Source organism: Cydia amplana, chromosome 14, assembly GCF_948474715.1.
Source record: "Cydia amplana chromosome 14, ilCydAmpl1.1, whole genome shotgun sequence".
Classification (NCBI taxonomy): Eukaryota; Metazoa; Arthropoda; class Insecta; order Lepidoptera; family Tortricidae; genus Cydia; species Cydia amplana.
Window position 1 is genome coordinate 8,832,099 of NC_086082.1, and position 23,901 is coordinate 8,855,999.

The window sequence follows — 23,901 nt, forward strand, 5'->3', positions numbered from 1 at the left end:
AAATGAAAGGTAAGGTGTAGGGTTGTATGGGGAATCAATAAATGTCTACAACTTTGATTTAGTTGAAAATGATACTAAACTTGACTTAGAACCTAAACTTATTAACCTCAGACGTCGCAGACGCTTAAAACCCCCCCACCCCCCACTTGCATCAAAAATCTGGGTGGCTCCTCTTCTTAAATCCATCCTTGGGTCCTAAGGACCAATCCTGCCAAAGGAAATCTCTTGTTCACGCAACGCCGTAGTTGACCTTTTTATGCTCTGAGCACACTTGACTAATACCTACATACGCAGAGTCGCTGGCCTTGAATGGGTTAACGTAGACACATTTGTAGAAAATGTTGTAGCTTCAAGCAATAGTAATACTTAATGTGTGTAATAGTTGGTCGTAGAGTAATATAAATATTTTACCGAGTGTTCGTTTTCACGGTACCTAAACGAGTTTTTTGCGTGTTTCTCACAAGTTCAATAAGTAACAAGTCTATTAAAAAATAATAATAAAAAAATCGACTTAAGACGGGTTTAGTATCCAGTATCATGTTATTAATCACTTTTTGTGTAAAACGCCTGCATGATTTGTGTGCGCCTGAACTGCCTGCAATGAAGATGTAATATTGCTATTTAAAATGAGCAGGCGTCTATATATATTTTTATTCAATTCCATATTTCTCTTTAACCGCTCTCTGAATTTGATTGTGCTTCATACATGTGGAAGCACATTGCGAGCACTAACCTTAGGCAGTACTTTCACCCTTGAGTAGGCAGCCGTTGGCTGGATCTGGAAATGCACCCGCCAACCTGACGTCAGGATGGCGGGCGTCATCTATTTCTTAAATATCTCTGGAGTTTAAAGAGCACATTGCTCCAATTTTGGCGCACATTTGGCACATTGCTAGCACTAACTCCTAACGTATACCGCAGCTCCATTTGTTGATGTACACCCGCCATCCTGATACACACAAGTGCTCGACTTACACTTTTATAATATCGTTTTTAAATTTACCATTTTGAAATAATTAGCAAGATAAAAATAAAATAGAATAAACATAATATATGTATGTGACATTTGACAAGAAATATTTCGGCTTAGCACAGATACAGTTTATTTTAATCTCTATGGTGGTGACTTAAATCCAGGGGAGGGACAGCCGTATACGAAGCCCTTTATTCGAAAAAATAGCGCCATCTATATTACTTAACGCTAAACTTGTAAATGGCGCTTCAAAATTGATGCAAAAAAGCAAATCTTGTCAGTAGAAAAAGGCGCGAAACTCAAATTTTCTATGAGACCATATCCCTTCGCGCCTACATTTTTTCTACTGACAAGATCTGCTTGGCCAACTATATATACATATTAATCTTTGCTTAAATCAATCAGTTAAAGGCTCCACAGACCTTGCAATAAATCCACGCGATCTTTGATCCATTGCCGCCTATAGAGCGACATAAAATAGTAGAAATTAAATAAAATGGAACTCAAAAATGTCCATACTAAATTTTTGTCATGTGTAAGCATTTTACGTCAAAAATGTGACAGGTACGTAGAAAGTGGCGCCCTCATTTATTTTCTATTATTTTATGTCGCACTATACGAGTACCTAAGTAGGTGCAACAAAGTCAATCGCTATATAATTTTTGGTTAACCGCGAGTTCTCAGTTCGGGGCGAACTACTATAGTCCGTCAACCAAATCTTGTCAGTAGCAATGTAAAGCAAACTAAAGTAGGGCAACACTCAAAGAGCAGTATTGCGCTAAGAAAAGCAGCAATGTACATCGAACCAAAATTTTTTTTTCCGCTGAGCGCGCCCTGCGTTCAAATTGTCACTCGCGGTTTATTGAAAAAATTTGAAACATGGACGGACAATTTAAAAGCGATGTTAAAACAATGTTAATCAAAATGATGAACAAATTTGAAGATATCAAAAACAACTCCCTATCGTGTGTAGTGCTTATATTCTCTTTGTTCCCTATCTATGTCTTCTAAGTTTACTAAAATAAAATCATATCAAAATGCAGATAATTAGATAGTGCATATATTTGTTATTTACAATATAATATGCCACTTGTTAATGTAAATTAGTGTACTCTTCTGGATGAATATGACATACCTGTGTATTTTTTTTGATTGGTATATATTGTACAATAATAATACAAAAATAAAACAACTGATATTTGGGTGTTTATTTAATTTAAAGGTAAATAAGATAAGGGTTACTTTAGCTTACACTATAATTCAGGTCATTAATTGAAAAAATATAATGAAGTTACCAATGTTACCGGGTCACTTCAACCAAGCATAAATAATACTCTGTAGTATTCTATTGCATCTTTGTAAATAGTCACAACTGATTGCTGAAAATATTAGACATGTGGGCCTATGGACGGTTTCCAGGACACAATTTATGGTCTTGTTGGATAGATTTAGGCATACGTTTTAATTTTATTTATGCCTTTTAACCCTAAAACAAAAAAACTGAACATAATCTAAAAAGTTCGATAGAGTTCTTTCAGTACGTACTTGTCATAACCTCAATTTTTAGTAATGTTTACCATCAACGAGCATGATTGTACATTGTAGGCCCCTTAGCTTTGCTTATTCTTATTTAATGTATTGGTATTTAATGGTGACAGCAGAAATATCTCTTGAAACAGAAACGATTCAGAATGAAAACCAAATGTAAACAAATAAGGTGACGGCTGTCATTCACGATCCCATCACGATCCACATTCCACAGATAAAACACAGATGACACGCATTTTGGAATTATTCGAACACAGTGTTGCTAACCCGCGATTTTTCAAATTTGCCGCCTTTTACTACTGACAAGATTTGGTTGACGGACTTTAGTTACATTTTACTATAAAAATACAAGACAACATTGTCAAACTCATTAGGGTGACTATAATGTCGGCACGTTTTGAATCGGTCTCACAGAATTCTTATTAGTAATTATTAACGTATCAGAATCAGAATCAGAATCAGAATTTTATTGGTAAAAGTATAACAGAATTTTAGGTAATGTAAAAGTAAGTTTAACATAATAGGTACCTTATGTCTTTAATACGGCATGTTTAATTTAAGATTTGTTGTAGAACAATTGAAGGGATGTTTACAAAGACAACATAACTGCTTAGACCGGTTGACACTTTTTTAAGAACATACATTGTTAATCGTTTCAGGTGTCAACCAGTGTAGTCAGGTATGTTGTTTTTGTAAACATCCCTTCAATTGCCAAAATTTAAAACCAAAGTGCTTAACTCCTTAACAGGGATCGGATATTCGGATCGATATTTACCTAAACTTGGCAAAATTCCGGAAATTGTTGGGAAAATATGGAGTCGGCTTCTTTTTTATTATAAGTTTAATAAATATGCTCCGGGACTCCGGGATCGCACGAAATGACATAAGATGGTACAAATTTACCTACATGTTTAGTTTATGGCTATTTTTGACAATTTTTGTAAGGAAATATGTTGTTATATAGATCTAACAAGAACAGTGTATGTAGTGTAGCCGCAGCGTGAATTGGCAAAATAATGTAAGCATTTCTCTATACATATCTTACATAACTATTTACTACTTATTATAGTAGATTCAAGGGTTCTGTAATATAAGAGAATAATAAAACATTTTTTTTTGTATAACACATATATGTGACGTTTTCAAGCAAAAGGTACAATTTTGTCAGTTGTACATAAGGTTCACGTCTAGTTAAATCTTGATGGTATTCGTGACACTATGATTTACTCTCAACACCCCACTTAATCTCTAAGATAAAGCCCAAGTACATACCTAAAGTACACGTGGTGACGAATTTTCTTTGTATTGCCCGTCTTTTTTTACCTGCTATGCGTAAGACAATGGCGGTAGCAGAGATAGCGGAAGGGAAAAAATTTGAGACCACGGGCATAATGTCGTCCTTGAAACGTCGAAGGAAAACAATTTCTAAAGTACTCGTAGTTTTAAAAGTACTAGTACTCACGACAAGTTCCGTTAAACTAAGTTATGATAATGATATTTCGCTAGTTGAATAAATCTCAGGTACATTTAATTTAATATTTCTCCATAGTAAATTACATTAAATACATAATAAATAAGCGTATTAAAATGTTCAAATATGAGTTTAGATTGCCTTGTTACATAGTTAACAAATCCCGGGAAATCCCGGGAAATTTATTACGAAAATAAAGTTGAGTCCGTCTCCATACCGTTCACGCCGCCAAAGTTTAGGTAAATATCAATCCGAATATCCGATCCCTGCTCCTTAAACATTACAGACTCTCATTTATACATAATATTTTGTTAGGTGTGTTAAACTGTTTATATATGACATCGATTCTTTATAGGTAGGACACATTTCCGTCAATAGAAAAAAGGCACCAACTTTAAAAAAAACGTCATATTTGCTAAACAGATCTTCAATGACGCTTATACTTAAAAAAACCTGAAGTGGACAAAAGGGTAGCCTACCTTTATGAACATACCATGAGTGAGTGCGAAAGAGGCCGACTACACATGAAAAAAAAAACCTGACCACTTAAAATTTCACTTTATTTAGAAAATGACACACCCTACTGATATATTCCATGTTATCCTAATATCCCACATACAGATGTCTTATGGTCACCCTAATTAGAACGAGATGCAGGGCTCTAGTTTGACTTCTCATGTGGACACACTTTTTGGTCAATGTACTCGATCCAGTTTATTAACTCTAAATCCGTGGTCAACGTAGGTATCATTGTCAGCTGTCAGTTTTTTTTTTAATGAGAACTACAGGGAGTGAATTCGTCTTAAATTGGCCGCTTGGGTGACTGGCTGTTGTTGTTAAGCCCCCTCCACACGTACGCACAGACGGACAAGGCGAAACTACGAAACCCTATAAAGCGCTTAATTCAAAATCCCCACGAGAAATCGTGTCTTTACCCTACATTTTTCAATATTACCGCCTTTTCTACTGAAAAATTGGTTTTTAGACTAGAGTCTGTTAGGAAAGAGAAGAGTCGTGGAATGTATTGGGCCCCTTACATTCCAAGAGTATTTTCTTTCCACACAGTGGGGCTATCGACCGCGAAAACCGAAATTCGCAAATTGCGGGGATCTTTCTCTTTTACTCCAATGAAGGCGTAATTAAAGTGACAGAGAAAAATGCCCGCAATTTGAGTATTTCCGTTTTCGCGGTAGCCCGTCAGTAACTTATAATGTAATAAAACTTTTTGTTTCGATTTTAATACATGATTTATTGAATTGTTGGTAATTTCACTTCTTTTACTTGTACTTTATGACCACCAAAGAAGCTGGTATTTTTGTTTTGAAGCGAGGGTCTATTTCTGGAAAAAATAATAGTCATAAGTGCCTAGGGTTATTCGGGGTAACATGGTGTGCGAGTCATTTTAATGGACATGGTGTCCATTGGTGGACCTTCCTCCACTTTGTGAAAATAAATAGACCGTACCGTCCTCGTATTATTGGAGCCGTGCACGGTGCACGTTAAGGCTTCGTCATATAGGCGTGTTTTTCGGGCGGGGCGTGAGCGCGGCGTTAGCGTTTTATATGTAAAAGCGGTTCGCCCCGCTCACGCCCCGCCCGGAAAACGCGCCTGTGTGAGGAGGCCTTTGAGTGTCTGCCACCTTGTTATTGTTACCCAAATCGAAAACTTAAAGCTGAAATTTACACCATGATGAGCCATGAGCCGATAGCAGGCGATAGTCCCTACAGTTCACGCGTACCTATTTAATTACACAAGCGGGTCTACCGCGATATAGTTAGTCGGAATTTAAGGTAAAAACGATGAAACTGTTATAGGGTAATTGTGTCTGTTTGCCGTCCAGTGCCTGTTTCCGTCCACTTGGCGGAGTTGCTACAAAGAATTGCGGAAAATTTGAATATAAACAAGCCTTCTCACACATGTTTGGATTTGTTGCAATCCATAATGTCTAAGCAATATTTTTACCAAAATAGAAGTGTTATTTGACAAATAGCGGCTTTAAAAAAAATTATGTAAGTGGCGGCATTGCATCCAGAGCTTGAAAACGTCATTTTGCAAGAAAAAAAAAGTGTTGGCGGCAAATGTTCACGGTAAGTTTATTAATTAATTTAACTAGTTTAAGTTACGTTATTGGCACATACTGCAACTTAAAAGTATAGTAAACGCAATTTTAAGTGTTTTTTATAGTTTTTTCATAATAATCTTTGATAAATTTAGTGGACGAGTACTGACATACTAATTTTGAAAAATATTTAGTTTCCGACCACACGGACGGTAACTGGAACAGCTAGGTGAGTATTTGTTATGATCGTTTTACTTCAAAAGACTTATAAACTACTATATATTTTCTCTTAAAATGATGTTTCTTGCTTATAAGATTATACATTTTAGTTTTCGTCCACGATTTTGTCAGTGTTGCTTGATTAAAATCATGTTTAAAATACGTGGTCGAAAACTAAAAATAGCTTTAAATATTGTTTCAGTTTCCGTCCATGTACTATGAGTGGTGTAGACGAGATTTATTATTACATGATTACTGAGGGCGAAAATAGCAATTCGTGGATGAGTTTCGATTTTGTTTGACGAAATGAAAGAATTGAACTGAGTCCGACAATGAGACGATTCCACGAATTGCTATTCCCACCGGAGCATAGTGGTTTGCCCCAAATATGCGAGGAAATAAGTTAAAATAGGCAATTAATTATTTAAGCATCAAGCATTACTCGAATCTTAATATAAAAAATGTCAAATCTTACGATTTTCCCTCCTTAATATCTCGCGCACGAGTGTGGAGCGGGCTTTAAAATAATTGAAATGTCTATGATTATTAAGCAGTATTTACACGATGTTACAAAATAGTCCTGCAAGAATGAGACATATAATTGTCTCCCTATCTCGCTCTATATCCTACAGCATGAACTGATAGCTGTACCAGGCCGTGTGGATGCTGGTTTAATAAGTATCTGTTTTTCGCTCTCACTTAAGCCCCGCATTCACACTCCTACCTTGTAGGCCGCCTCGTTGGGTAGGATTGTGTATGGGGGTTGTAGACTACGAGCCGTCCTACCGTTTAGCCGTTTGTAGGACGGCTCGTAGTCCACAACCCCCATACACAATCCTACCCAACGAGGCGGACTACGAGGCGGCCTACACGGTAGGAGTGTGAATGTGGGGCTTTATAAAACTGCGTCCTTAAAAGCCATCTCTTTCTCGCTCTCACTCATGGGTGCGGTTGTCTGTTACACGGCTTTAATGGACGTACATACGGCGGATCACCTTACACACGATCGAACGTGCGCCGGACCGCAAAGTCACGGTCCGGGCGTCTGTAAGGCCAAGCGCGCACCACGATTTTAATTTTTGCGAGACGATTTTAGAATCGCGCTGTAATTTATCGCAGAAAATTCACTGCGCGCACTGCGATGAAAAGTCGACGATTTGTTCATTCTCGACATGGATTTCGTACCAGTCGCCAGGCGTGAAACAATATGCAATCGCTGTATGACTGAGTATTTATACCACAAAGGTGATCTCCTTCTATTTCTATAATTAAACGGTCAACATCTAGCGTCTCATCTTGTGACTCCATTGGAGAAGCAGGTTCCGATATGTTGACTCTTGGAGAGCGAAATGCCGACTGAGGTCCGGGGTGCGATTTTATTATCGCAGTGCGCGCGGGGCCATACAACTCCGTATGCTGCAATTCACTTTGTGACAATGGCGTCGCGAGCAGTCGCGGAAAAATGTGACAAATCACAATTTTAAAATCGCTGCGATTTTTTTGTCGCATATGCGCGCACTGACATATAAACACATACGTTACATTTCAGCGACTAAATTATCGTGCGACAAAAAGTCGTGGTGCGCGCTTGGCCTTACTGTCGCATTTGTCAAAACCCATGTTGCTGCATGGATTTTTGACATTTGCAGCAATAATGCAGTCGGCAGTATTGTCACGCTGCAATAATGCTGGTGTAGTCAGAGGGGCTACCGCCAAAATCGAAATTCGCAAAATTGCGGGGCACTTTCTCTTTTACTCCAATGACGGCGTAATTAGAGTGACAGAGAAAAATGCCCGCAATTTGCGAACTTCGATTTTCGCGGTTGAAGCCCTGAATCCGAACTGTATTTTTAAAAGCCTGGCCGCAGACGTTCGGAATTTTCCGTAAGGAATGACATGTGTAAGCGAGACAGCGCTATGCATTTGTAGAGCGACGTCCCGTTCCCACATGTCATTCCATACGGAAATCGAATGAAAATTCCGATTGTCTGTGGCCAGGGTTAAGGAAGGCGTCCGACTGATAATTGCAGCTGCATTACTGTTGCTGTATCTGTCAATTTCCGTAATAAAATAAATGACGTTCACCGCCGTACTACTGCCGCGATTATTACGTTCATTCCGTCATTAATTTTATCAAGGAAATTGTCATCAGATACAGCGGCGGAAATAATGACGCCGCAACAGTCAGCTGCACCTTCACCTAGGCCGGGTACTGCACGCACGCGACCGGCGGCGGCGCGGCAAGCAGGGCGGCGGGCGACGACCGCCGTCGCCGCTGTCGTCCAAAACAGTAGCCGCACCATGAGTTAACGCCAACTTGACGTTTACGTTAGTGACTACGTAAACTCGATCGCAGTCCATCTCGCTCGCACTGATGTATTGTTACTATAGCAAAAAGAATTGATTGTAATAGAGAGGTAATGTATATGAAAAAACGTACCCCTTCGTATATTGATATTATATATTATAAATGCGAATGTAACACTGTTTGTCGGTCTGAGTCCTGAGGAAGGAAATATATATAAATATTTATCACGAAAATAACCATTCTACGCGGTCGAAGTCACGGGCAGAAGCTAGTAACTAACTAAGAATTATCTATATAACATAAAAACAAAAAATAAAGATAGGTATAATTGATTTTCAATGCAATAATGCACCCTACAGTACTTTTTCATACAGTGGACGAAAACTGACTCATACGTGGACGAAAAGTAGCTCACAGGCGGACGGAAACTGAAATAACCCTACTTTTTCATAATATATTTTTTATGAAATAAACCGTAAATATTATTTAAGGTCACGTAATATTAACCTAAAATAGACAATATGAGCAATACAAACAAATATAGCACATTTAAGTAAGACTACTTAAATATTTTTTTTTAGCATTTCAAAGTAGACATCTCCTATAATTGGACGGTATCTGACACAATTACCCTAGTTCACGCGTACTTCGTTGTGCATCTTGTTGCCTATATCGACATCTTAAGAGGCCTTATTCCTTAGAGCGTTCACCGATTTCACGAAATAACACTCGATAGATGGCGTTGGCGCTCGGTACGCGAGCGCCGGCAAAGTTAAGCGCGTTTCAACGCAGGCGAGAAAAATATTGATACTTTTCAATTTAATTGCAAAGTAACATTATTTTTAGCGTTATATTGGCACTCTTTATTTTATTTTATAAGCATGGTAGTAGTCAATAGAGTGTATGTGTTGGGATAATATATAACCAGAGGCGAGTAAATAATAACAATATTTACCTCTGGCATGGAATTATTGTGACAATCACTCTTCTTATGAATAAGGTGTATTCGGGTATTTCCGAATGAACGAATAGTGCCGGATAATTCCGAAAGCTGACTCTTACTACAACGGAATATGAGTGATTTTACAATGATTTTCGGAATTACCCGAATAAACCTTACTACTAATATTCGTCATTGTAGTAGTGTTGTATTTTCAAACTTCTTTAGCGGCGCTGTGCACTTTTTGAGGTGGGGAAAAAATGTTAAACTCGCGACAGATCACGTGACCGTAAGACGGACACGTGACCTGATCAAAAAACTGTTACAATGTTATTGAGTTTTTCTTTATTGATTTAAATGCCATCTAGTGAGTTTCCCTCTAACCGGTATTAATATAACTCGAGTACCAACAGTGATGTGCTTAGGGGTTTCAAGTAATGCGACGAAATAACGCTAGATGGCATTAACATCAATTATACATAGTGCTGCAGACATTTTGCACTAGTCACTGAGTTTTCACTTCTGCCGGCACTCCCGGAGTGCAACCCGTTGTTTTTTTTTACAAACCATGACAAACCATGAGTTTTGTTTACATTTTTGCTGCCCACAAATTGTCGTCTTTTTGTACTATTTCTGTTTTTAGGGGAAAGTCGGGGCCCGTCCATACTGCAAATAAACATGTTTCTTTATTTGTGATATGCAACTGGCCCTATCTGTTAAAACCAGTCATTGTTTTTATTTAAAACCATGATACCGTTGACTACATTCCACATTTTTTTTTGTTTGATGGCCTCGTCGGGGTCAATACCGAAATCCGATTATTTATATTATGCCATCTTCGCTCCACTCCATTAAGATACCCTGGACAGAGGGCCTACCGCGAACCACGTTCGACGTGTTACCTCCCTGTCACACTTACGTACGAATTTACAAGTGCGACAGAGAGGCAACACGTCGAACGTGGTTCGCGGTAGGCGCTCAGGCCTATGGAACTCTCCGCGCGAGCACGGATTTATACCTACGAATCTCTTCCCGTTCACGGTAGAAAATCAAGCTAGTTGGTCGCCGGCGCTCGAATATGCCAAAATGTATGCGAAATAAATGTCTTCTTCACGAACAAATAACACATGTTGTAGTGTGGAATTGTGGATGGATGCAGAAACAAAAAAAAACTAATAAAAAAATCCGTGTTTGCTCTACCGATTGATAGGAAAAGTAACTATTAGACGTTCTCAATATAAGTACTTATACCAATTTTTTTTACGATAGTCGCAAGCTACGTAGTACGCCGTTTTATAAACCGCGTAGTGTTTACGCGGTTTATAAAACGGCGTAAACACTACGGTTACTGTAGGGAGATATGACCTTTTAAAATATTTCGCAGTCACTCATCATAATAAATAATAAAATAAGGAAAAACCCTAACTTAAGACAAAAGATAAATAAAGACATTAAAAAAATAAATTTATAAGTAATTAATAATGATAAAAGGAATATTATAATTATTAATTACTTATTGCAACTTATCTTGCTCATAGTTATTTTACAATTAATAAAACTTATATTTGTACCTTAGGTAAGTAGGTAGGTATCTTTCATACAATCTATAGTTTAGGTAAGTAGGTAGGTACTTATTTGTAAAATAATTTCTAAGCGTCGGTAACCCTAGCTTTGTGCCGGTGCGCGCGGTGCGGGGAGCGGTGCGTTGAAGGTCATTCCATTGTATTTTTGTGTAGGTATTAAAACGGTAGGCATTTGAGTTTTCTTTGAGAGATAAGTATCTGTTCGTAAGAACTATAATATAGCCCTGTGCCCTGGACCTCATCTAGATCGATGGTACTCGTCAGGGCAAAGCTATTGAGCCCAAACACGATATAGTTATGATGAGTAGATAAGGAGTTCTGGTGAGCAACTCCTGACTCCATTATGAGAACCTGGACCTCATCTAGATAGATGGTGCTCGTCAAGGCAAATCGAATGCGCCCAAACACGATGGAGTTATGATAAGTAGATTAGGAGTTCTGGTGACCAACTCCTGACTCCATCATGAGACCCTGGACCTCATCTAGATAGATGGTGCTCGTCAGGATAAATCTAATAATCCTAAATACGATGGAGTTATGATGAGTAGATTAGGAGTTCTGGTGACCGACTCCTGACTCCATCATGAGACCCTGGACCTCCTCAAGATATATAGTGCTCGTCAGGGCAAATCTAATGAGCCCAAACACGATGGAGTGATAATATGTAGATTAGGAGTTCTGGTGACCAACTCCTGACTCCATCATGAGAACCTGGACCTCATCTAGAACGAAGGTGCTCGTCGAGGCAAATCTATTGAGCCCAAACACGATGGAGTTATGATGAGTAGATTAGGAGTTCGGTGACCAACTCCTGACTCCATCATGAGAACCTGGACATTATCCAGGTCGTCCGGGTATAATAATAATGCAAAACCTAACCAGTATTCAAGTAACACTGAAAACCTATCACCTAGCGAGAGTCTGTTGTTGAAATTAAATATGGTGTAAAAAATGTACTTATTTGTATCAAGATTAGGGCTTGCAATTCGAATATTCGAATATTCGAATTTGTCGAATATTCGACCTGTTTTGATATTCGAATATTCGGCCGCTCAGGTTTCGAATATTCGAATATTTTTTATTACTATAAAAAATCTATGTCATCCGCTGTAGTTAGAGTTTCTGTGTGTTTTACGGGTATTTACAGTGAATGAGGAACGGTAGGTACCCAAACACGAAGGAAATAATATTTTTACAGTATTCCTCTCGATAGACTTCGTGAATACAGTGAAACCTAACTCAATTTAAAAGAAAACGAAATCAAAAAGTATGTTATTTTTACGGTGCGTAAGTTTTAAGTTAAAGGGTCATTCTGTTTATTCAGTACAAGCGTACGTTAAGCGAATTTTTGAAGTCTAAACCTTGTCACTTATCGCAATTCTCAAATTTAATCATACCAAACCTGCCCAACTTGGTAATCTAACCATGCACCTTTAGCTGACGAATAATCCACTCAGTACTCAACTAACTTTTTCCCTTAAATATTCCAATATTATATAATTAGCCGACCATTAGGAATAATAACTTGCCAAAACAAATAAAGTCAATAAAGATTCAAAATACAATGAAATTAAAGGCCTTTTTACAGGCTTCTGAGTGATTACAAGTTAATTTAAATCGGAAAATAATTACCTACTAAAAAAAATATCTTACATACCTAGGTGTTTGGATGGTTAAAGTTATATTATTTCACGCAACGACGCATTTATAATAAGTTTTATCTAGAAATATTAAATACGTCTAATTTTGGCGTTTTACTTGTTTTTATAAATGTGGGCATCTTATAAATAATAGGATGATAAAATCTAGTAAATTAAGTGGATTTCTGCCAAATATCCTTAGTTTTAGCAATATGTGAAAAAAGCTTTTGAATAAAACGATAATAAACCGATTTCTCGTTCCTTTTCTTATTTTTTATAATATTCGAATAATTATTCGAATATTCGAATACGTCGTCAGAAAAAGTCGAATATTCGAATATCTGAAAGTTTCGAATATTTGCAAGCCCTAATCAAGATTTTCTAGTCGCTGTATACAGCACTTCTCGGAACTCTCTGGCTGTTTACGAACGCACCATAGTCACCGAACGCCTGACGATCGAGCACAGGTCCGTCCCCTAAGCCGCCTCGGCGGAGAATGAGCGCGCGGCGTCGGTGCAGCGTGATTTATACGTGTTTTAAAATAATATAAATTTACGGCAAGGTAGGTCCTATAGTTATGATTATTTTTTTATGGGTTAACGTATAGTTATAGTTTGCTATAATATTATTTTTAGGGCAAAATAATAGTACAATTTGCGATAAAAAAATATAATGTAACCCTGTTTTCACCCAAAAAATGAAGAAAGTTCGGAAGGTTAAATATCCATTTTTTTTAATGAATCTTTGATTTTCAATAGTCTTAGCCGCTCGTAAAAGATATGGTGAATTGAATTGTAATCATTTCTGTATCAAATGATTCTTGTTTACTGCAAAATTGAGAACCGAAACGACAGTTCTCACTGCAAATTTTGAAAAAGCCTCCCAAGAAAACTCATTTATTTTAGGTTTAAAAAGAGAAAATGTCAACTTGAACGGTCTTACTTGCTAGTTTAAGAAATGATTATTTAAGTACGTTATCAGTTTTTGAATGAATACTAATAGTTACGTCGTAATCTTGAATGAAAAAGGTAACAGATTGCAAAAAACGCTCGCTTGTAGGACTAAGGACTCTTAAACATGATATAGTCCGTCAACCAAATCTTGTCAGTAGCAATGTAAAGCAAACTAAAGTAGGGCAACACTCAAAGAGCAGTATTGCGCTAAGAAAAGCAGCAATGTACATCGAACCAAAAGATTTTTTTTTTCCGCTGAGCGCGCCCTGCGTAAAGTCTATTTTTTTATTCGGTAGACTGAAATGACAGCTAATTGTATGAACATGAAATGTCATTTCATACTATTAACTGTCATTTCAGTCTACCGAATAAAAAAATAGACTTTACGTCAATTCAAATTGTCACTCGCGGTTTATTGAAAAAATTTGAAACGGACGGACAATTTAAAAGCGATGTTAAAACAATCTATGTCTTCTAAGTTTACTAAAATAAAATCATATCAAAATGCAGATAATTAGATAGTGCATATATTTGTTATTTACAATATAATATGCCACTTGTTAATGTAAATTAGTGTACTCTTCTGGATGAATATGACATACCTGTGTAATTTTTTTGATTGGTATATATTGTACAATAGGATTACATATTAAAAATAAAACAACTGATATTTGGGTGTTTATTTAATTTAAAGGTAAATAAGATAAGGGTCACTTTAGCTTACACTATAATTCAGGTCATTAATTGAAAAAATATAATGAAGTTACCAATGTTACCGGGTCACTTCAACCAAGCATAATACTCCGTAGTATTCTATTGCATCTTTGTAAATAGTCACAACTGATTGCTGAAAATATTAGACATGTGGGCCTATGGACGGTTTCCAGGACACAATTTATGGTCTTGTTGGATAGATTTAGGCATACGTTTTAATTTTATTTATGCCTTTTAACCCTAAAACAAAAAAACTGAACATAATCTTAAAAGTTCGAAAGAGTTCTTCCAGTATGTACTTGTCATAACCTCAATTTTTAGTAATGTTTACCATCAACGAGCATGATTGTACATTGTAGGCCCCTTAGCTTTGCTTATTCTTATTTAATGTATTGGTATTTAATGGTGACAGCAGAAATATCTCTTGAAACAGAAACGATTCAGAATGAAAACCAAATGAAAACAAATAAGGTGACGGCTGTCGTTCACGATCCACATTCCACAGATAAAACACAGATGACACGCATTTTGGAATTATTCGAACACAGTGTTGCTAACCCGCGATTTTTCAAATTTGCCGCCTTTTACTACTGACAAGATTTGGTTGACGGACTTTATATATTAAATTATATTTTTTCTCAAAAATGGACGGCAAAGTTGACGTTGCCGGTTAAAAAATAGGTCGCGAAGTGCGTAGTTTATGGTCAGTCAAAAAATTAAAAAGTTAAAAACATCGTCTCGATTTTTTATTATAATGTTGGTACCGCGACTATTTAGGTGTCTCATATAAGTCATATATAGTCCGTCAACCAAATCTTGTCAGTAGCAATGTAAAGCAAACTAAAGTAGGGCAACACTCAAAGAGCAGTATTGCGCTAAGAAAAGCAGCAATGTACATCGAACCAACAGTTTTTTTTTCCGCTGAGCGCGCCCTGCGTACGTCAATTTAAATTGTCACTCGCGGTTTATTGAAAAAAATTGAAACATGGACGGACAATTTAAAAGCGATGTTAAAACAATGTTAATCAAAATGATGAACAAATTTGAAGATATCAAAAACAACTCCCTATCGTAGTGCTTATATTCTCTTTGTTCCCTATCTATGTCTTCTAAGTTTACTAAAATAAAATCATATCAAAATGCAGATAATTAGATAGTGCATATATTTGTTATTTACAATATAATATGCCACTTGTTAATGTAAATTAGTGTACTGTTCTGGATGAATATGACATACCTGTGTAATTTTTTTGATTGGTATATATTGTACAATATACATATTAAAAATAAAACAACTGATATTTGGGTGTTTATTTAATTTAAAGGTAAATAAGATAAGGGTCACTTTTCGACTTGGTTGCGTTGTACACGTACATAAACCGCCATAGGTAAGTATTGTCTGAAAAGATACTACCTACTACGAACGCCTTATATAATACTGTTTAAAAGGTTTACCTTTGTAAATAGTCACAACTGATTGCTGAAAATATTAGACATGTGGGCCTATGGACGGTTTCCAGGACACAATTTATGGTGTTGTTGGATAGTTTTAGGCATACGTTTTAATTTTATTTATGCCTTTTAACCCTAAAACAAAAAACTGAACATAATCTTAAAAGTTCGAAAGAGTTCTTCCAATACTTGTCATTACCTCAATTTTTAGTAATGTTTACCATCAACGAGCATGTTTGTACATTGTAGGCCCCTTAGCTTTGCTTATTCTTATTTAATGTATTGGTATTTAATGGTGACAGCAGAAATATCTCTTGAAACAGAAACGATTCAGAATGAAAACCAAATGAAAACAAATAAGGTGACGGCTGTCATTCACGATCCACATTCCACAGATAAAACACAGATGACACGCGTTTTGGAATTATTTGAACACAGTGTTGCTAACCCGCGATTTTTCAAATTTGCCGCCTTTTACTACTGACAAGATTTGGTTGACGGACTTTATGTTGGCGTATTTTCAGCAGAAAAATACACTTCTATTTTTTTTTATAAAAAAAGGCGGCAATGCAAATATTTTCAATGGTAAAACCATTTTTTCTGTTTCTAATATTTCTATTATATTTATATTTCTTACACCATTTTTGAGAAAAGCAGTATATGAATATGACTCGTCTGGAAGGCTACTTGTTGGCTTCGGATTCAATTAAACGGACTCCCAAGGTCGTCCGTTTAAAACGAATCCTCAGCCAGCAAGTAGCTACTTCCGAGTCTCGACAATAGTATCTTTACTTTCACCCCAATAAACATGGGGCTCCTGTCCTTATAGTTTTTGCACGCTCCCTAGGTCGAGAGATCACGAGTCAGTTCAGCGTATGTCATGGCTTTCTAGAAAAAGGGGGAAATAAATTCTTACGAAGTATCATCTTCATCCACTTCAACTATGTTGGACATTATGGACGCTGTTGGTTTCACTCGATTGACAGGTCTACGAGTACTGGAATAAAGTAAACCGTAGATATCTTAGAAAAATAAAGTGACATACCGACTATGGATTTGGCTGACTTGCCAACTAATCAGCGCTTGGATAGTCGGCCAAATCCATAATCGTACATCAATACATATTTACTTATTACATTCGGACGGCCACCGCAGCAGCTTTGTCTAAGTTCGGATGCGTTTGGAAAACAATCGTTATATGCTCCTTGCACCGCACTAGGCGAAATATGTTCCCAATTTTCTGTGGTCTTGACCTGATAAAATTGTACATTATTTTGTATTATTTACCTGTTTACAGCGTTCCAAGGCTGAACGTGGGTCTCGCCCCATATCAGAAACACCATCCCAGCCACAAACAGCACCGTAGCATGAAAACACCACATATTCTTCCATACGTATGCATAGTTCTGAAATTATCACGAAATAAAAAAATTACGAGGCTCCTAATCCTAACAGTGTTGAGCCTATATTTACGCAAAGTATACAAGGTTTAGGTGAGTTAAACGGTGGTTGACCAGCGACAGTAGACACTCCGTGTGTTTGACCTTCCTTAATCCTTACACTTCTTCAAGGCTGCATGGCGCTTAAAATACTTACATAGCCACACACAGGCCAATTCGAACGTACACACATCAGAATGATATTTGAATCATTCTATTTGCTTTATCGTATATTTCACTCGTACTTGTCCGTACGTGTATAAGCGCGGGCGAGACGCAAGATAACTATATAACATAATTGAAATATAATTCTGAATTCTGATGTCAGACGTTCGAATTGGCCTGTCAGATTATAAATAATAAAGGATAAAATGCTACGGGCTACGGCGTAGCACTCGTAGAACATGTGAACTGAAAGGATTAGGGAGAGGTATTCAGACTTTATAATCTGGAGATAGATTCTGTCTTAACTATTTGATTAGGTTTTGTTTTGTGGTCATGTTGTTATCATGTTTTGTCAACACCATGCAAATGTATCTGGGTGCACTGCATATATGTAGGCAAAATAGATGGTTAGGTACATTTTAGCCATTACTTATTTCCACTAGGTACTAACAAAAACCGGGTCAAACAAAAACAATAGAATCTAGGTATTATAATTATAACATGGTAACCTTATATTTTGTAACCACATGACCAACTAGATACGAAACCATGATGCCCGGGGTGTTTCCGATAATTTTGATCACCGTATGAAGAGAATTAACAAATGTTGGTGACAGCTCCTGCAAAATTAAATAAAATAGAATACTAGCAAATGTTTAATATTATCTGATATCTTTCGGCTTGAATTACAAAATGATAATTACTGAGATGATCTGAGCAGGCATCCATTAATGTTCGTCCATCGGTTAGGTTTAGGTTACACTCTTCTACTCTAATTACTTCTCTTAATTATCTTAATTGTCTAATGGCGTTGTTGTTAAATACCTGTCAACTCTAATAAGCCGTTGATAATCGTTTGTCCCAATCCAATCCCAATTTGTTTGAAATTTGTGTTTGTTAGTTGCCTAAATAAAATTTTAAAAAGGTTTGCTATAATATATGAATAAGGGGGTAAAACAGCGGAACTCTTACGTAGCAAAGATCGAACGTGAGATCAGTACCCGCAGCAGTGAGGGCCACTGCCGTTGTGAGCAGGATGGGCCCGGGGATCTGCACAACGAACCACGTGCACATTATCAGCAGCCCTGGGATCACGTGCGCTTTAACAGAAATGCGAACACATTTGCCACTAGAGTTGTGCGTGGGTGAGGTGGTAAAAGCAATACCAACGTACAGTACGTATGACACAAAGTAAATATAATCAATAAGCTACTTACATACAACGATAAAGTATTTCCTTATGTGCCTTATACGTCTTATATTGGAGTTGTATTTGTACCAGTGAAAAGCATGTATGATGAGAGCTCCAAGCACCAAACGAAGGAAAAATGGTAGGCCTGTCAGTGCTGATGCCTGAAATATATTAATTGGGTTTAAGGTTACCCTTAACTATTTCGCAGCGTCACCCAAATTGTGTTTACCATAGATATTCTATACTGTTTGCCTCTACCCTATGCATCTATTCTAAAAAAAAAACAGGGTGAAGGCACATTTTTTCGTAACCGAGAAGCGGAAATGTGCCCCATGCGTAACCTAACAAAAATTCTCCAAATAACTGCCCGATTCGAACTTTAATATACGTCAATTAATAGATCTAGAAACGATATGGATTAGATGTGTCAATGTCAAAAGTGATATTTTTGTTTGAAGAAACGTCGCTTTTGACACTAACATATCAAATCCATATCGTTTCTAGGTCGATTAATTGACGTACCTTAAAGTTCGAATCGGGCTGTAACTCTACTGTATTATACTTTCAGATATTTTAGTTACGGGAAGGGACTTCCACTTGAACTAGGTTAGTTTTTTGTTTTTTCTTTGTTTTATCGTAATGTCAATATACTTACGCTGTATATGTCATATTGTATAACTTCAGAGTAATATATCGTTCCGTGTAGGCACAAAGATATAATCATCCAGGCATAGCCAAAGTTAAGGCAACATAAAGCCCAGAAACTTTTCGATTTTAATATCAGATTCCAGGGAGTTCGTGCATTTGTAGTCTAAAAAAAGCAGGCGCTTTACACATAAATATAACTTTAGCATATTAATATACATTGACGACCCAAACAACTATTCATCAAATATTTGTGTCCCCCACCCCAGGCTGGCATTCACGAATTAGCAAATGAGTGTTTCTATATATACTGCCTATAAATAACTGTAGATGAGTAGACGACCACAGCTATTTGATGCCATTAGTCCAATAGGTATTTCCAGCTGCTATTAAATATGTACCTATTTGAATCGTTCATTTTGCTACCGGAAGTTTTAGATGAGTATTTTTTATGGCATCCAATTTAAATCGTAATGTATTTGCACTTAGCATGATTTGATGTCAGTTTAGCTCAATTTTCAATTTTTTTTAGGTTCTATCGAAAACACACTTCGGAGAGTTCAGAGATAGTTAAATATTTTCAAAATTACCTTTGCACTTAGCTACCAAACACCTTGTATAATTATAAAAACAAAACGTTGAGGAAAGTATTTTCGCAAACGTACCTTTATAGTAAATATAGTTCCTATAGTGTTAGTCAAATATGTGAGCTCCTCCGCTGAAATAAAAGTATGCCTGCTGGGGTTGTCGGTAACGGTGAAGACCCAGGCGATGGACCACAAGATTTGTAATGCTCCAAACGTGTAGAATCCGGTTGGCCATGTAGAATAATAGTGAATAGCGGCACACGCCAGGAACGTGAAGCATGTGCCCATTGTAATCCCTAGAATATTTACTTTATGCAGAGTTGTATGGGAACTAGGTACCTACATAAGTCTAATGGAGAACTGGAGGATACGGTCTACCGTTTGCAATTCAGGGTTAGGTCATAGCTGTTTAGAATCGGGAAAAGACGACACTTGAAAGATAATTCGATTCGAAAAGCTCTTTATATTGGAATGTATTAAAATAACGTAATCGTTTACTGTTACCCCCCTTGCAAATTGATGCTTTAACAATAATTCATTCTGTTCAATCGTTTTACAAATTGACTTACCACAGTAAGCCCACATGAAGTAATTTCGCTCAATCGGCGGCACCCAATGCCTCAGCACCTGCACCATGCTCGGCTGCATAGCACCCTGTCTTCAAAATGTAATACATTCGTTACTTATGCAGTCATTCAAACTTTTCATTAAGTACTAAGGAATAACTTAAAAAATATGATATTGGTAAGCAAATAAACTAACCGCACAGAATCCTGTTATTATCCTTACGACATACAAAGACCAGTAGTTGTAATAAGAAGAAGCGGGCGTGAGGCAGTTCAGGACCCCGGAGATAAAGCCCGCGATGCCAACTATCCACGTTGGACCCAACCTAAGTACACGAATAAATCTAAAATCAGGATAATTAGTCAATTTCATATCTCATTTTCATACATTGAGCTTTTTACGCGTAGAACCGATGTCGATATCGATAGCGGATCAGAGTAGGTAGTCGCGATGTGGGAAGACTCCAAACAAGGAGATCTAGTCAAGATAGCAGGAAACCTTCGGGGACAGCGCACGGTCGTGGTCCTTGTAAAAAATAGCAATATTCTGTCTAATGTTTATTCTTTTGCAAACTCGTGAAACGTAGAAACTAATAGAAGTAAGCAAAACGTTATCACCTGTCTCCAATAGTATGGAAAATGGGAAAGCAGATACAATAGCCGATATGATAAGCTGAGAAAAGTTGCGCCAACATCATGTCGTCCCAATACATTGTGTCCATGAAACTCTAAAAATGTGACAGAAACAAAACACAGTCTAACAATATCCTATACGCTGTGATTAATAACGGTTTTGTTTCCCTCTTTCTGATTATAAAGTGCTGGCAGGTAGGTTAATAGCACTTACAGTAAATTAATGTACACTTTAAAAGGCAAGTGAAGATATTATATTTACGGGTTCGGTGGACCAAGTGTACTGCCCCTACCCGAGCTCTACCTGGTTTTGCACTCACGTCGTGGATAGTACCTACTTGCCTCCCATGATATTATCTAATACCTTTAAACGAGCAATTCTTGCATATTTATTTATTTATATATATTTCGGGGATCTCGGAAACGGCTCTAACTATTTCGATGAAATTCGGTATAAGTATGGGCGTTTTCGAGGGCGAAAAATCGATCTAGTCTTATCTCTGGGAAAACGCTAATTTTTGAGATTTTATATGTTTTCCGAGCAAAGCTCGGTCTCCCAGATATTTTTTATTAATATATAATATAAATAATAGGTACTACTTTACATTTTTAACTGCCTCATTGATGATTCGAGAATAAGTTGTTACCTACTTATTGTTAGACAAGTATGTAGCTACAAATGAAATTTTTGGACTAAGAACATTAAATTTTGTATTCAGTAATATTACATAGTAAGTAACTACAACTATTAGTAGGTAACTTACAATTTTTCTGACGCTGCCAAATCTAGTAAAACTTATAGTTGTATCATTTTCTGGTTTCAATTTGATTTGTCTTTTCTTCAGTTTGGTCATATCCACAATATGGACACAAATATTATATCGTACAATGTAAAGTAGAAAATAACCTAGAAATATCATGATTCCCACCTGTAGACAAATAAAACTTAATATTGCATCTTAGATATTTTATGATTATTAGTTTTGTAAACTAGCTAGCCTATTCCTCAATAGGCAGACCGAAGACTGAATCATCATTCTTTCTATTATATTTGGTAGTCAGCGACGTAATTAATGAGATTATAATAGCAATGTCGAGCCAGGAGGCTTTTAACCGTTCATGAATGAACACTAGACGATCAATCAAATATTTGGAAAGTATATCATCTCATCGTCTCCTTGATCACGTAAATCCATCATACAACTTACTAGAGCACGGATTTTAAGTTTGAACATTGCCAAAGGACTATCAAAATATTAAAATAAACATGCTGAATTCACTCAGGCATGGCCACGTAGATGAGAGACACGTGCCTGTTATTGGACACAGTAGTTTTTTTTTACATATTACAGGGTGACCGCGAACAACCTGAAATATTTTAACCACGTATTGAGTATAGAAACACACTGATTTTAATGGTTCCGTCGTTTGTCTTGGAACCCTACAAATTTCCGTAGTCTGTGACATACCTTCACTCCACTTGATTTTTACTATTATTAAAAAAGAATGACAGTGATTTGAGGATAGGTATAGCTACCTGTTTATGAAATTAAACCCTTTATACTTGTCATATCGAGTTTATTCAAATTTCAATTATCATCAATAGAGATAAAACAGATAAGAAAGCTTATTAATACCGATCATATTTCCGCATTTATAAAAAAAATACATATTTTACGTTACGTCAAATTCAAATTAGGTATTTTAAGTCACATTAAAATTTGACTAAACTGAGCCTAGAAAATGAGTCATAAACGGTCAACACAGCAGACGTTAACGTCACATAACGTAATATCTTGGGTAACATCCAAACAACGGAATATTAACGCTTACATAGACGTGCCGATGACATACACGTGTCTTGTATTGAACTGTAAACCGTCCACTTACATTGATAGTATGATAATATATGTGCACTCGCAGGTGTATCAGCTTTAACAATAACGTAAATACCTATTGTTGAGCATTGATCTACTTAAATAAAATCGGAACGAATAATACTGGGTGACATCTTATAGGTGATACAAGAATTGACTCATTTCTATATTTACTATACAGTAACTCTAAAAAAATTGTATCTAATTGAACTGTAGTATACCTAGAACACCTGATTTTTTTTTTGTAGATTTCAGGGTTGTTCTTGTAACAAAATATGCTGATAGAAATTGGTACAGTCGAGTCCATAAATCTTGTATCACCTAAAATATTTCACCAATTTTTAGTCTACGATAACAGAGGAATGTCAAGCCCATACAGTAATTTTCTTAGTATTAAACGATCACACTAGAGAGAAAAATATAGTTAAAAAAAATGCTGTGGCAGCCACAGCGTATTTTTTTATATATTCGCTGGGTTACTTACAATAATCTAAACAGGGACTTAATTCAGCATCTGCACCAGCCGCTACTTACATCTTACATCGAAAAGTTTATTAAAATTTTACAACAATTTTACACGGATATTCTCTAATACTGAATAGATTGATAAAAAGAACTTGCAACAGTTTCTTTTCTATTGTCGATTACGTGTTTGAGCGTAAGCAAAGCGCAGATAATTTCGCGGTTGCCTAGAATTTATATGCATTAAAGTGCTGAGATTTGAGCCACGATCCACGGGAATGACCAATCGGTACTTAATAAACCTAAAACTACATCACATTCCATTTGGTCACGATTTGGTAAAATATAAAATAAATACAATCACAGTCTGTTAAATTTTATACTCGTATATGAATAAATTATTATTTTATAAAATACAATCAACATTAATAGGTACATCATTTATACATTCAACCTTTTATAAACTTCTACAGGT

General features: G+C 36.6%; 1 protein-coding gene across 3 annotated transcripts; it reads right to left on the reverse strand.

Annotated features, from left to right (window-relative positions):
- Window positions 1–5,214: 5,214 nt before the first annotated feature.
- On the reverse strand, window positions 5,215–22,391 carry LOC134654086 (sialin-like). 3 transcript variants are annotated; one of them, XM_063509504.1, is made up of 13 exons: window positions 22,296–22,391; window positions 21,852–22,016; window positions 21,073–21,182; window positions 20,651–20,780; window positions 20,458–20,542; window positions 19,967–20,184; window positions 19,312–19,467; window positions 18,682–18,817; window positions 18,437–18,564; window positions 17,974–18,084; window positions 17,148–17,266; window positions 16,777–16,857; window positions 5,215–5,331 (listed from the first exon to the last, which is right to left on the reverse strand). In XM_063509504.1, exons 1-13 carry the CDS (start codon window positions 22,320–22,322, stop codon window positions 5,241–5,243), a joined length of 1,557 nt encoding a protein of 518 aa, XP_063365574.1. In that variant the 5' UTR covers window positions 22,323–22,391; the 3' UTR covers window positions 5,215–5,240. The 3 variants fall into 3 exon arrangements, with proteins under 3 accessions (XP_063365574.1, XP_063365575.1, XP_063365576.1); XM_063509505.1 differs by having other exon boundaries at window positions 18,013–18,084; window positions 22,296–22,337; XM_063509506.1 differs by lacking the exon at window positions 17,974–18,084 and having other exon boundaries at window positions 22,296–22,337.
- Between the last annotated feature and the right edge of the window lie 1,510 nt (window positions 22,392–23,901).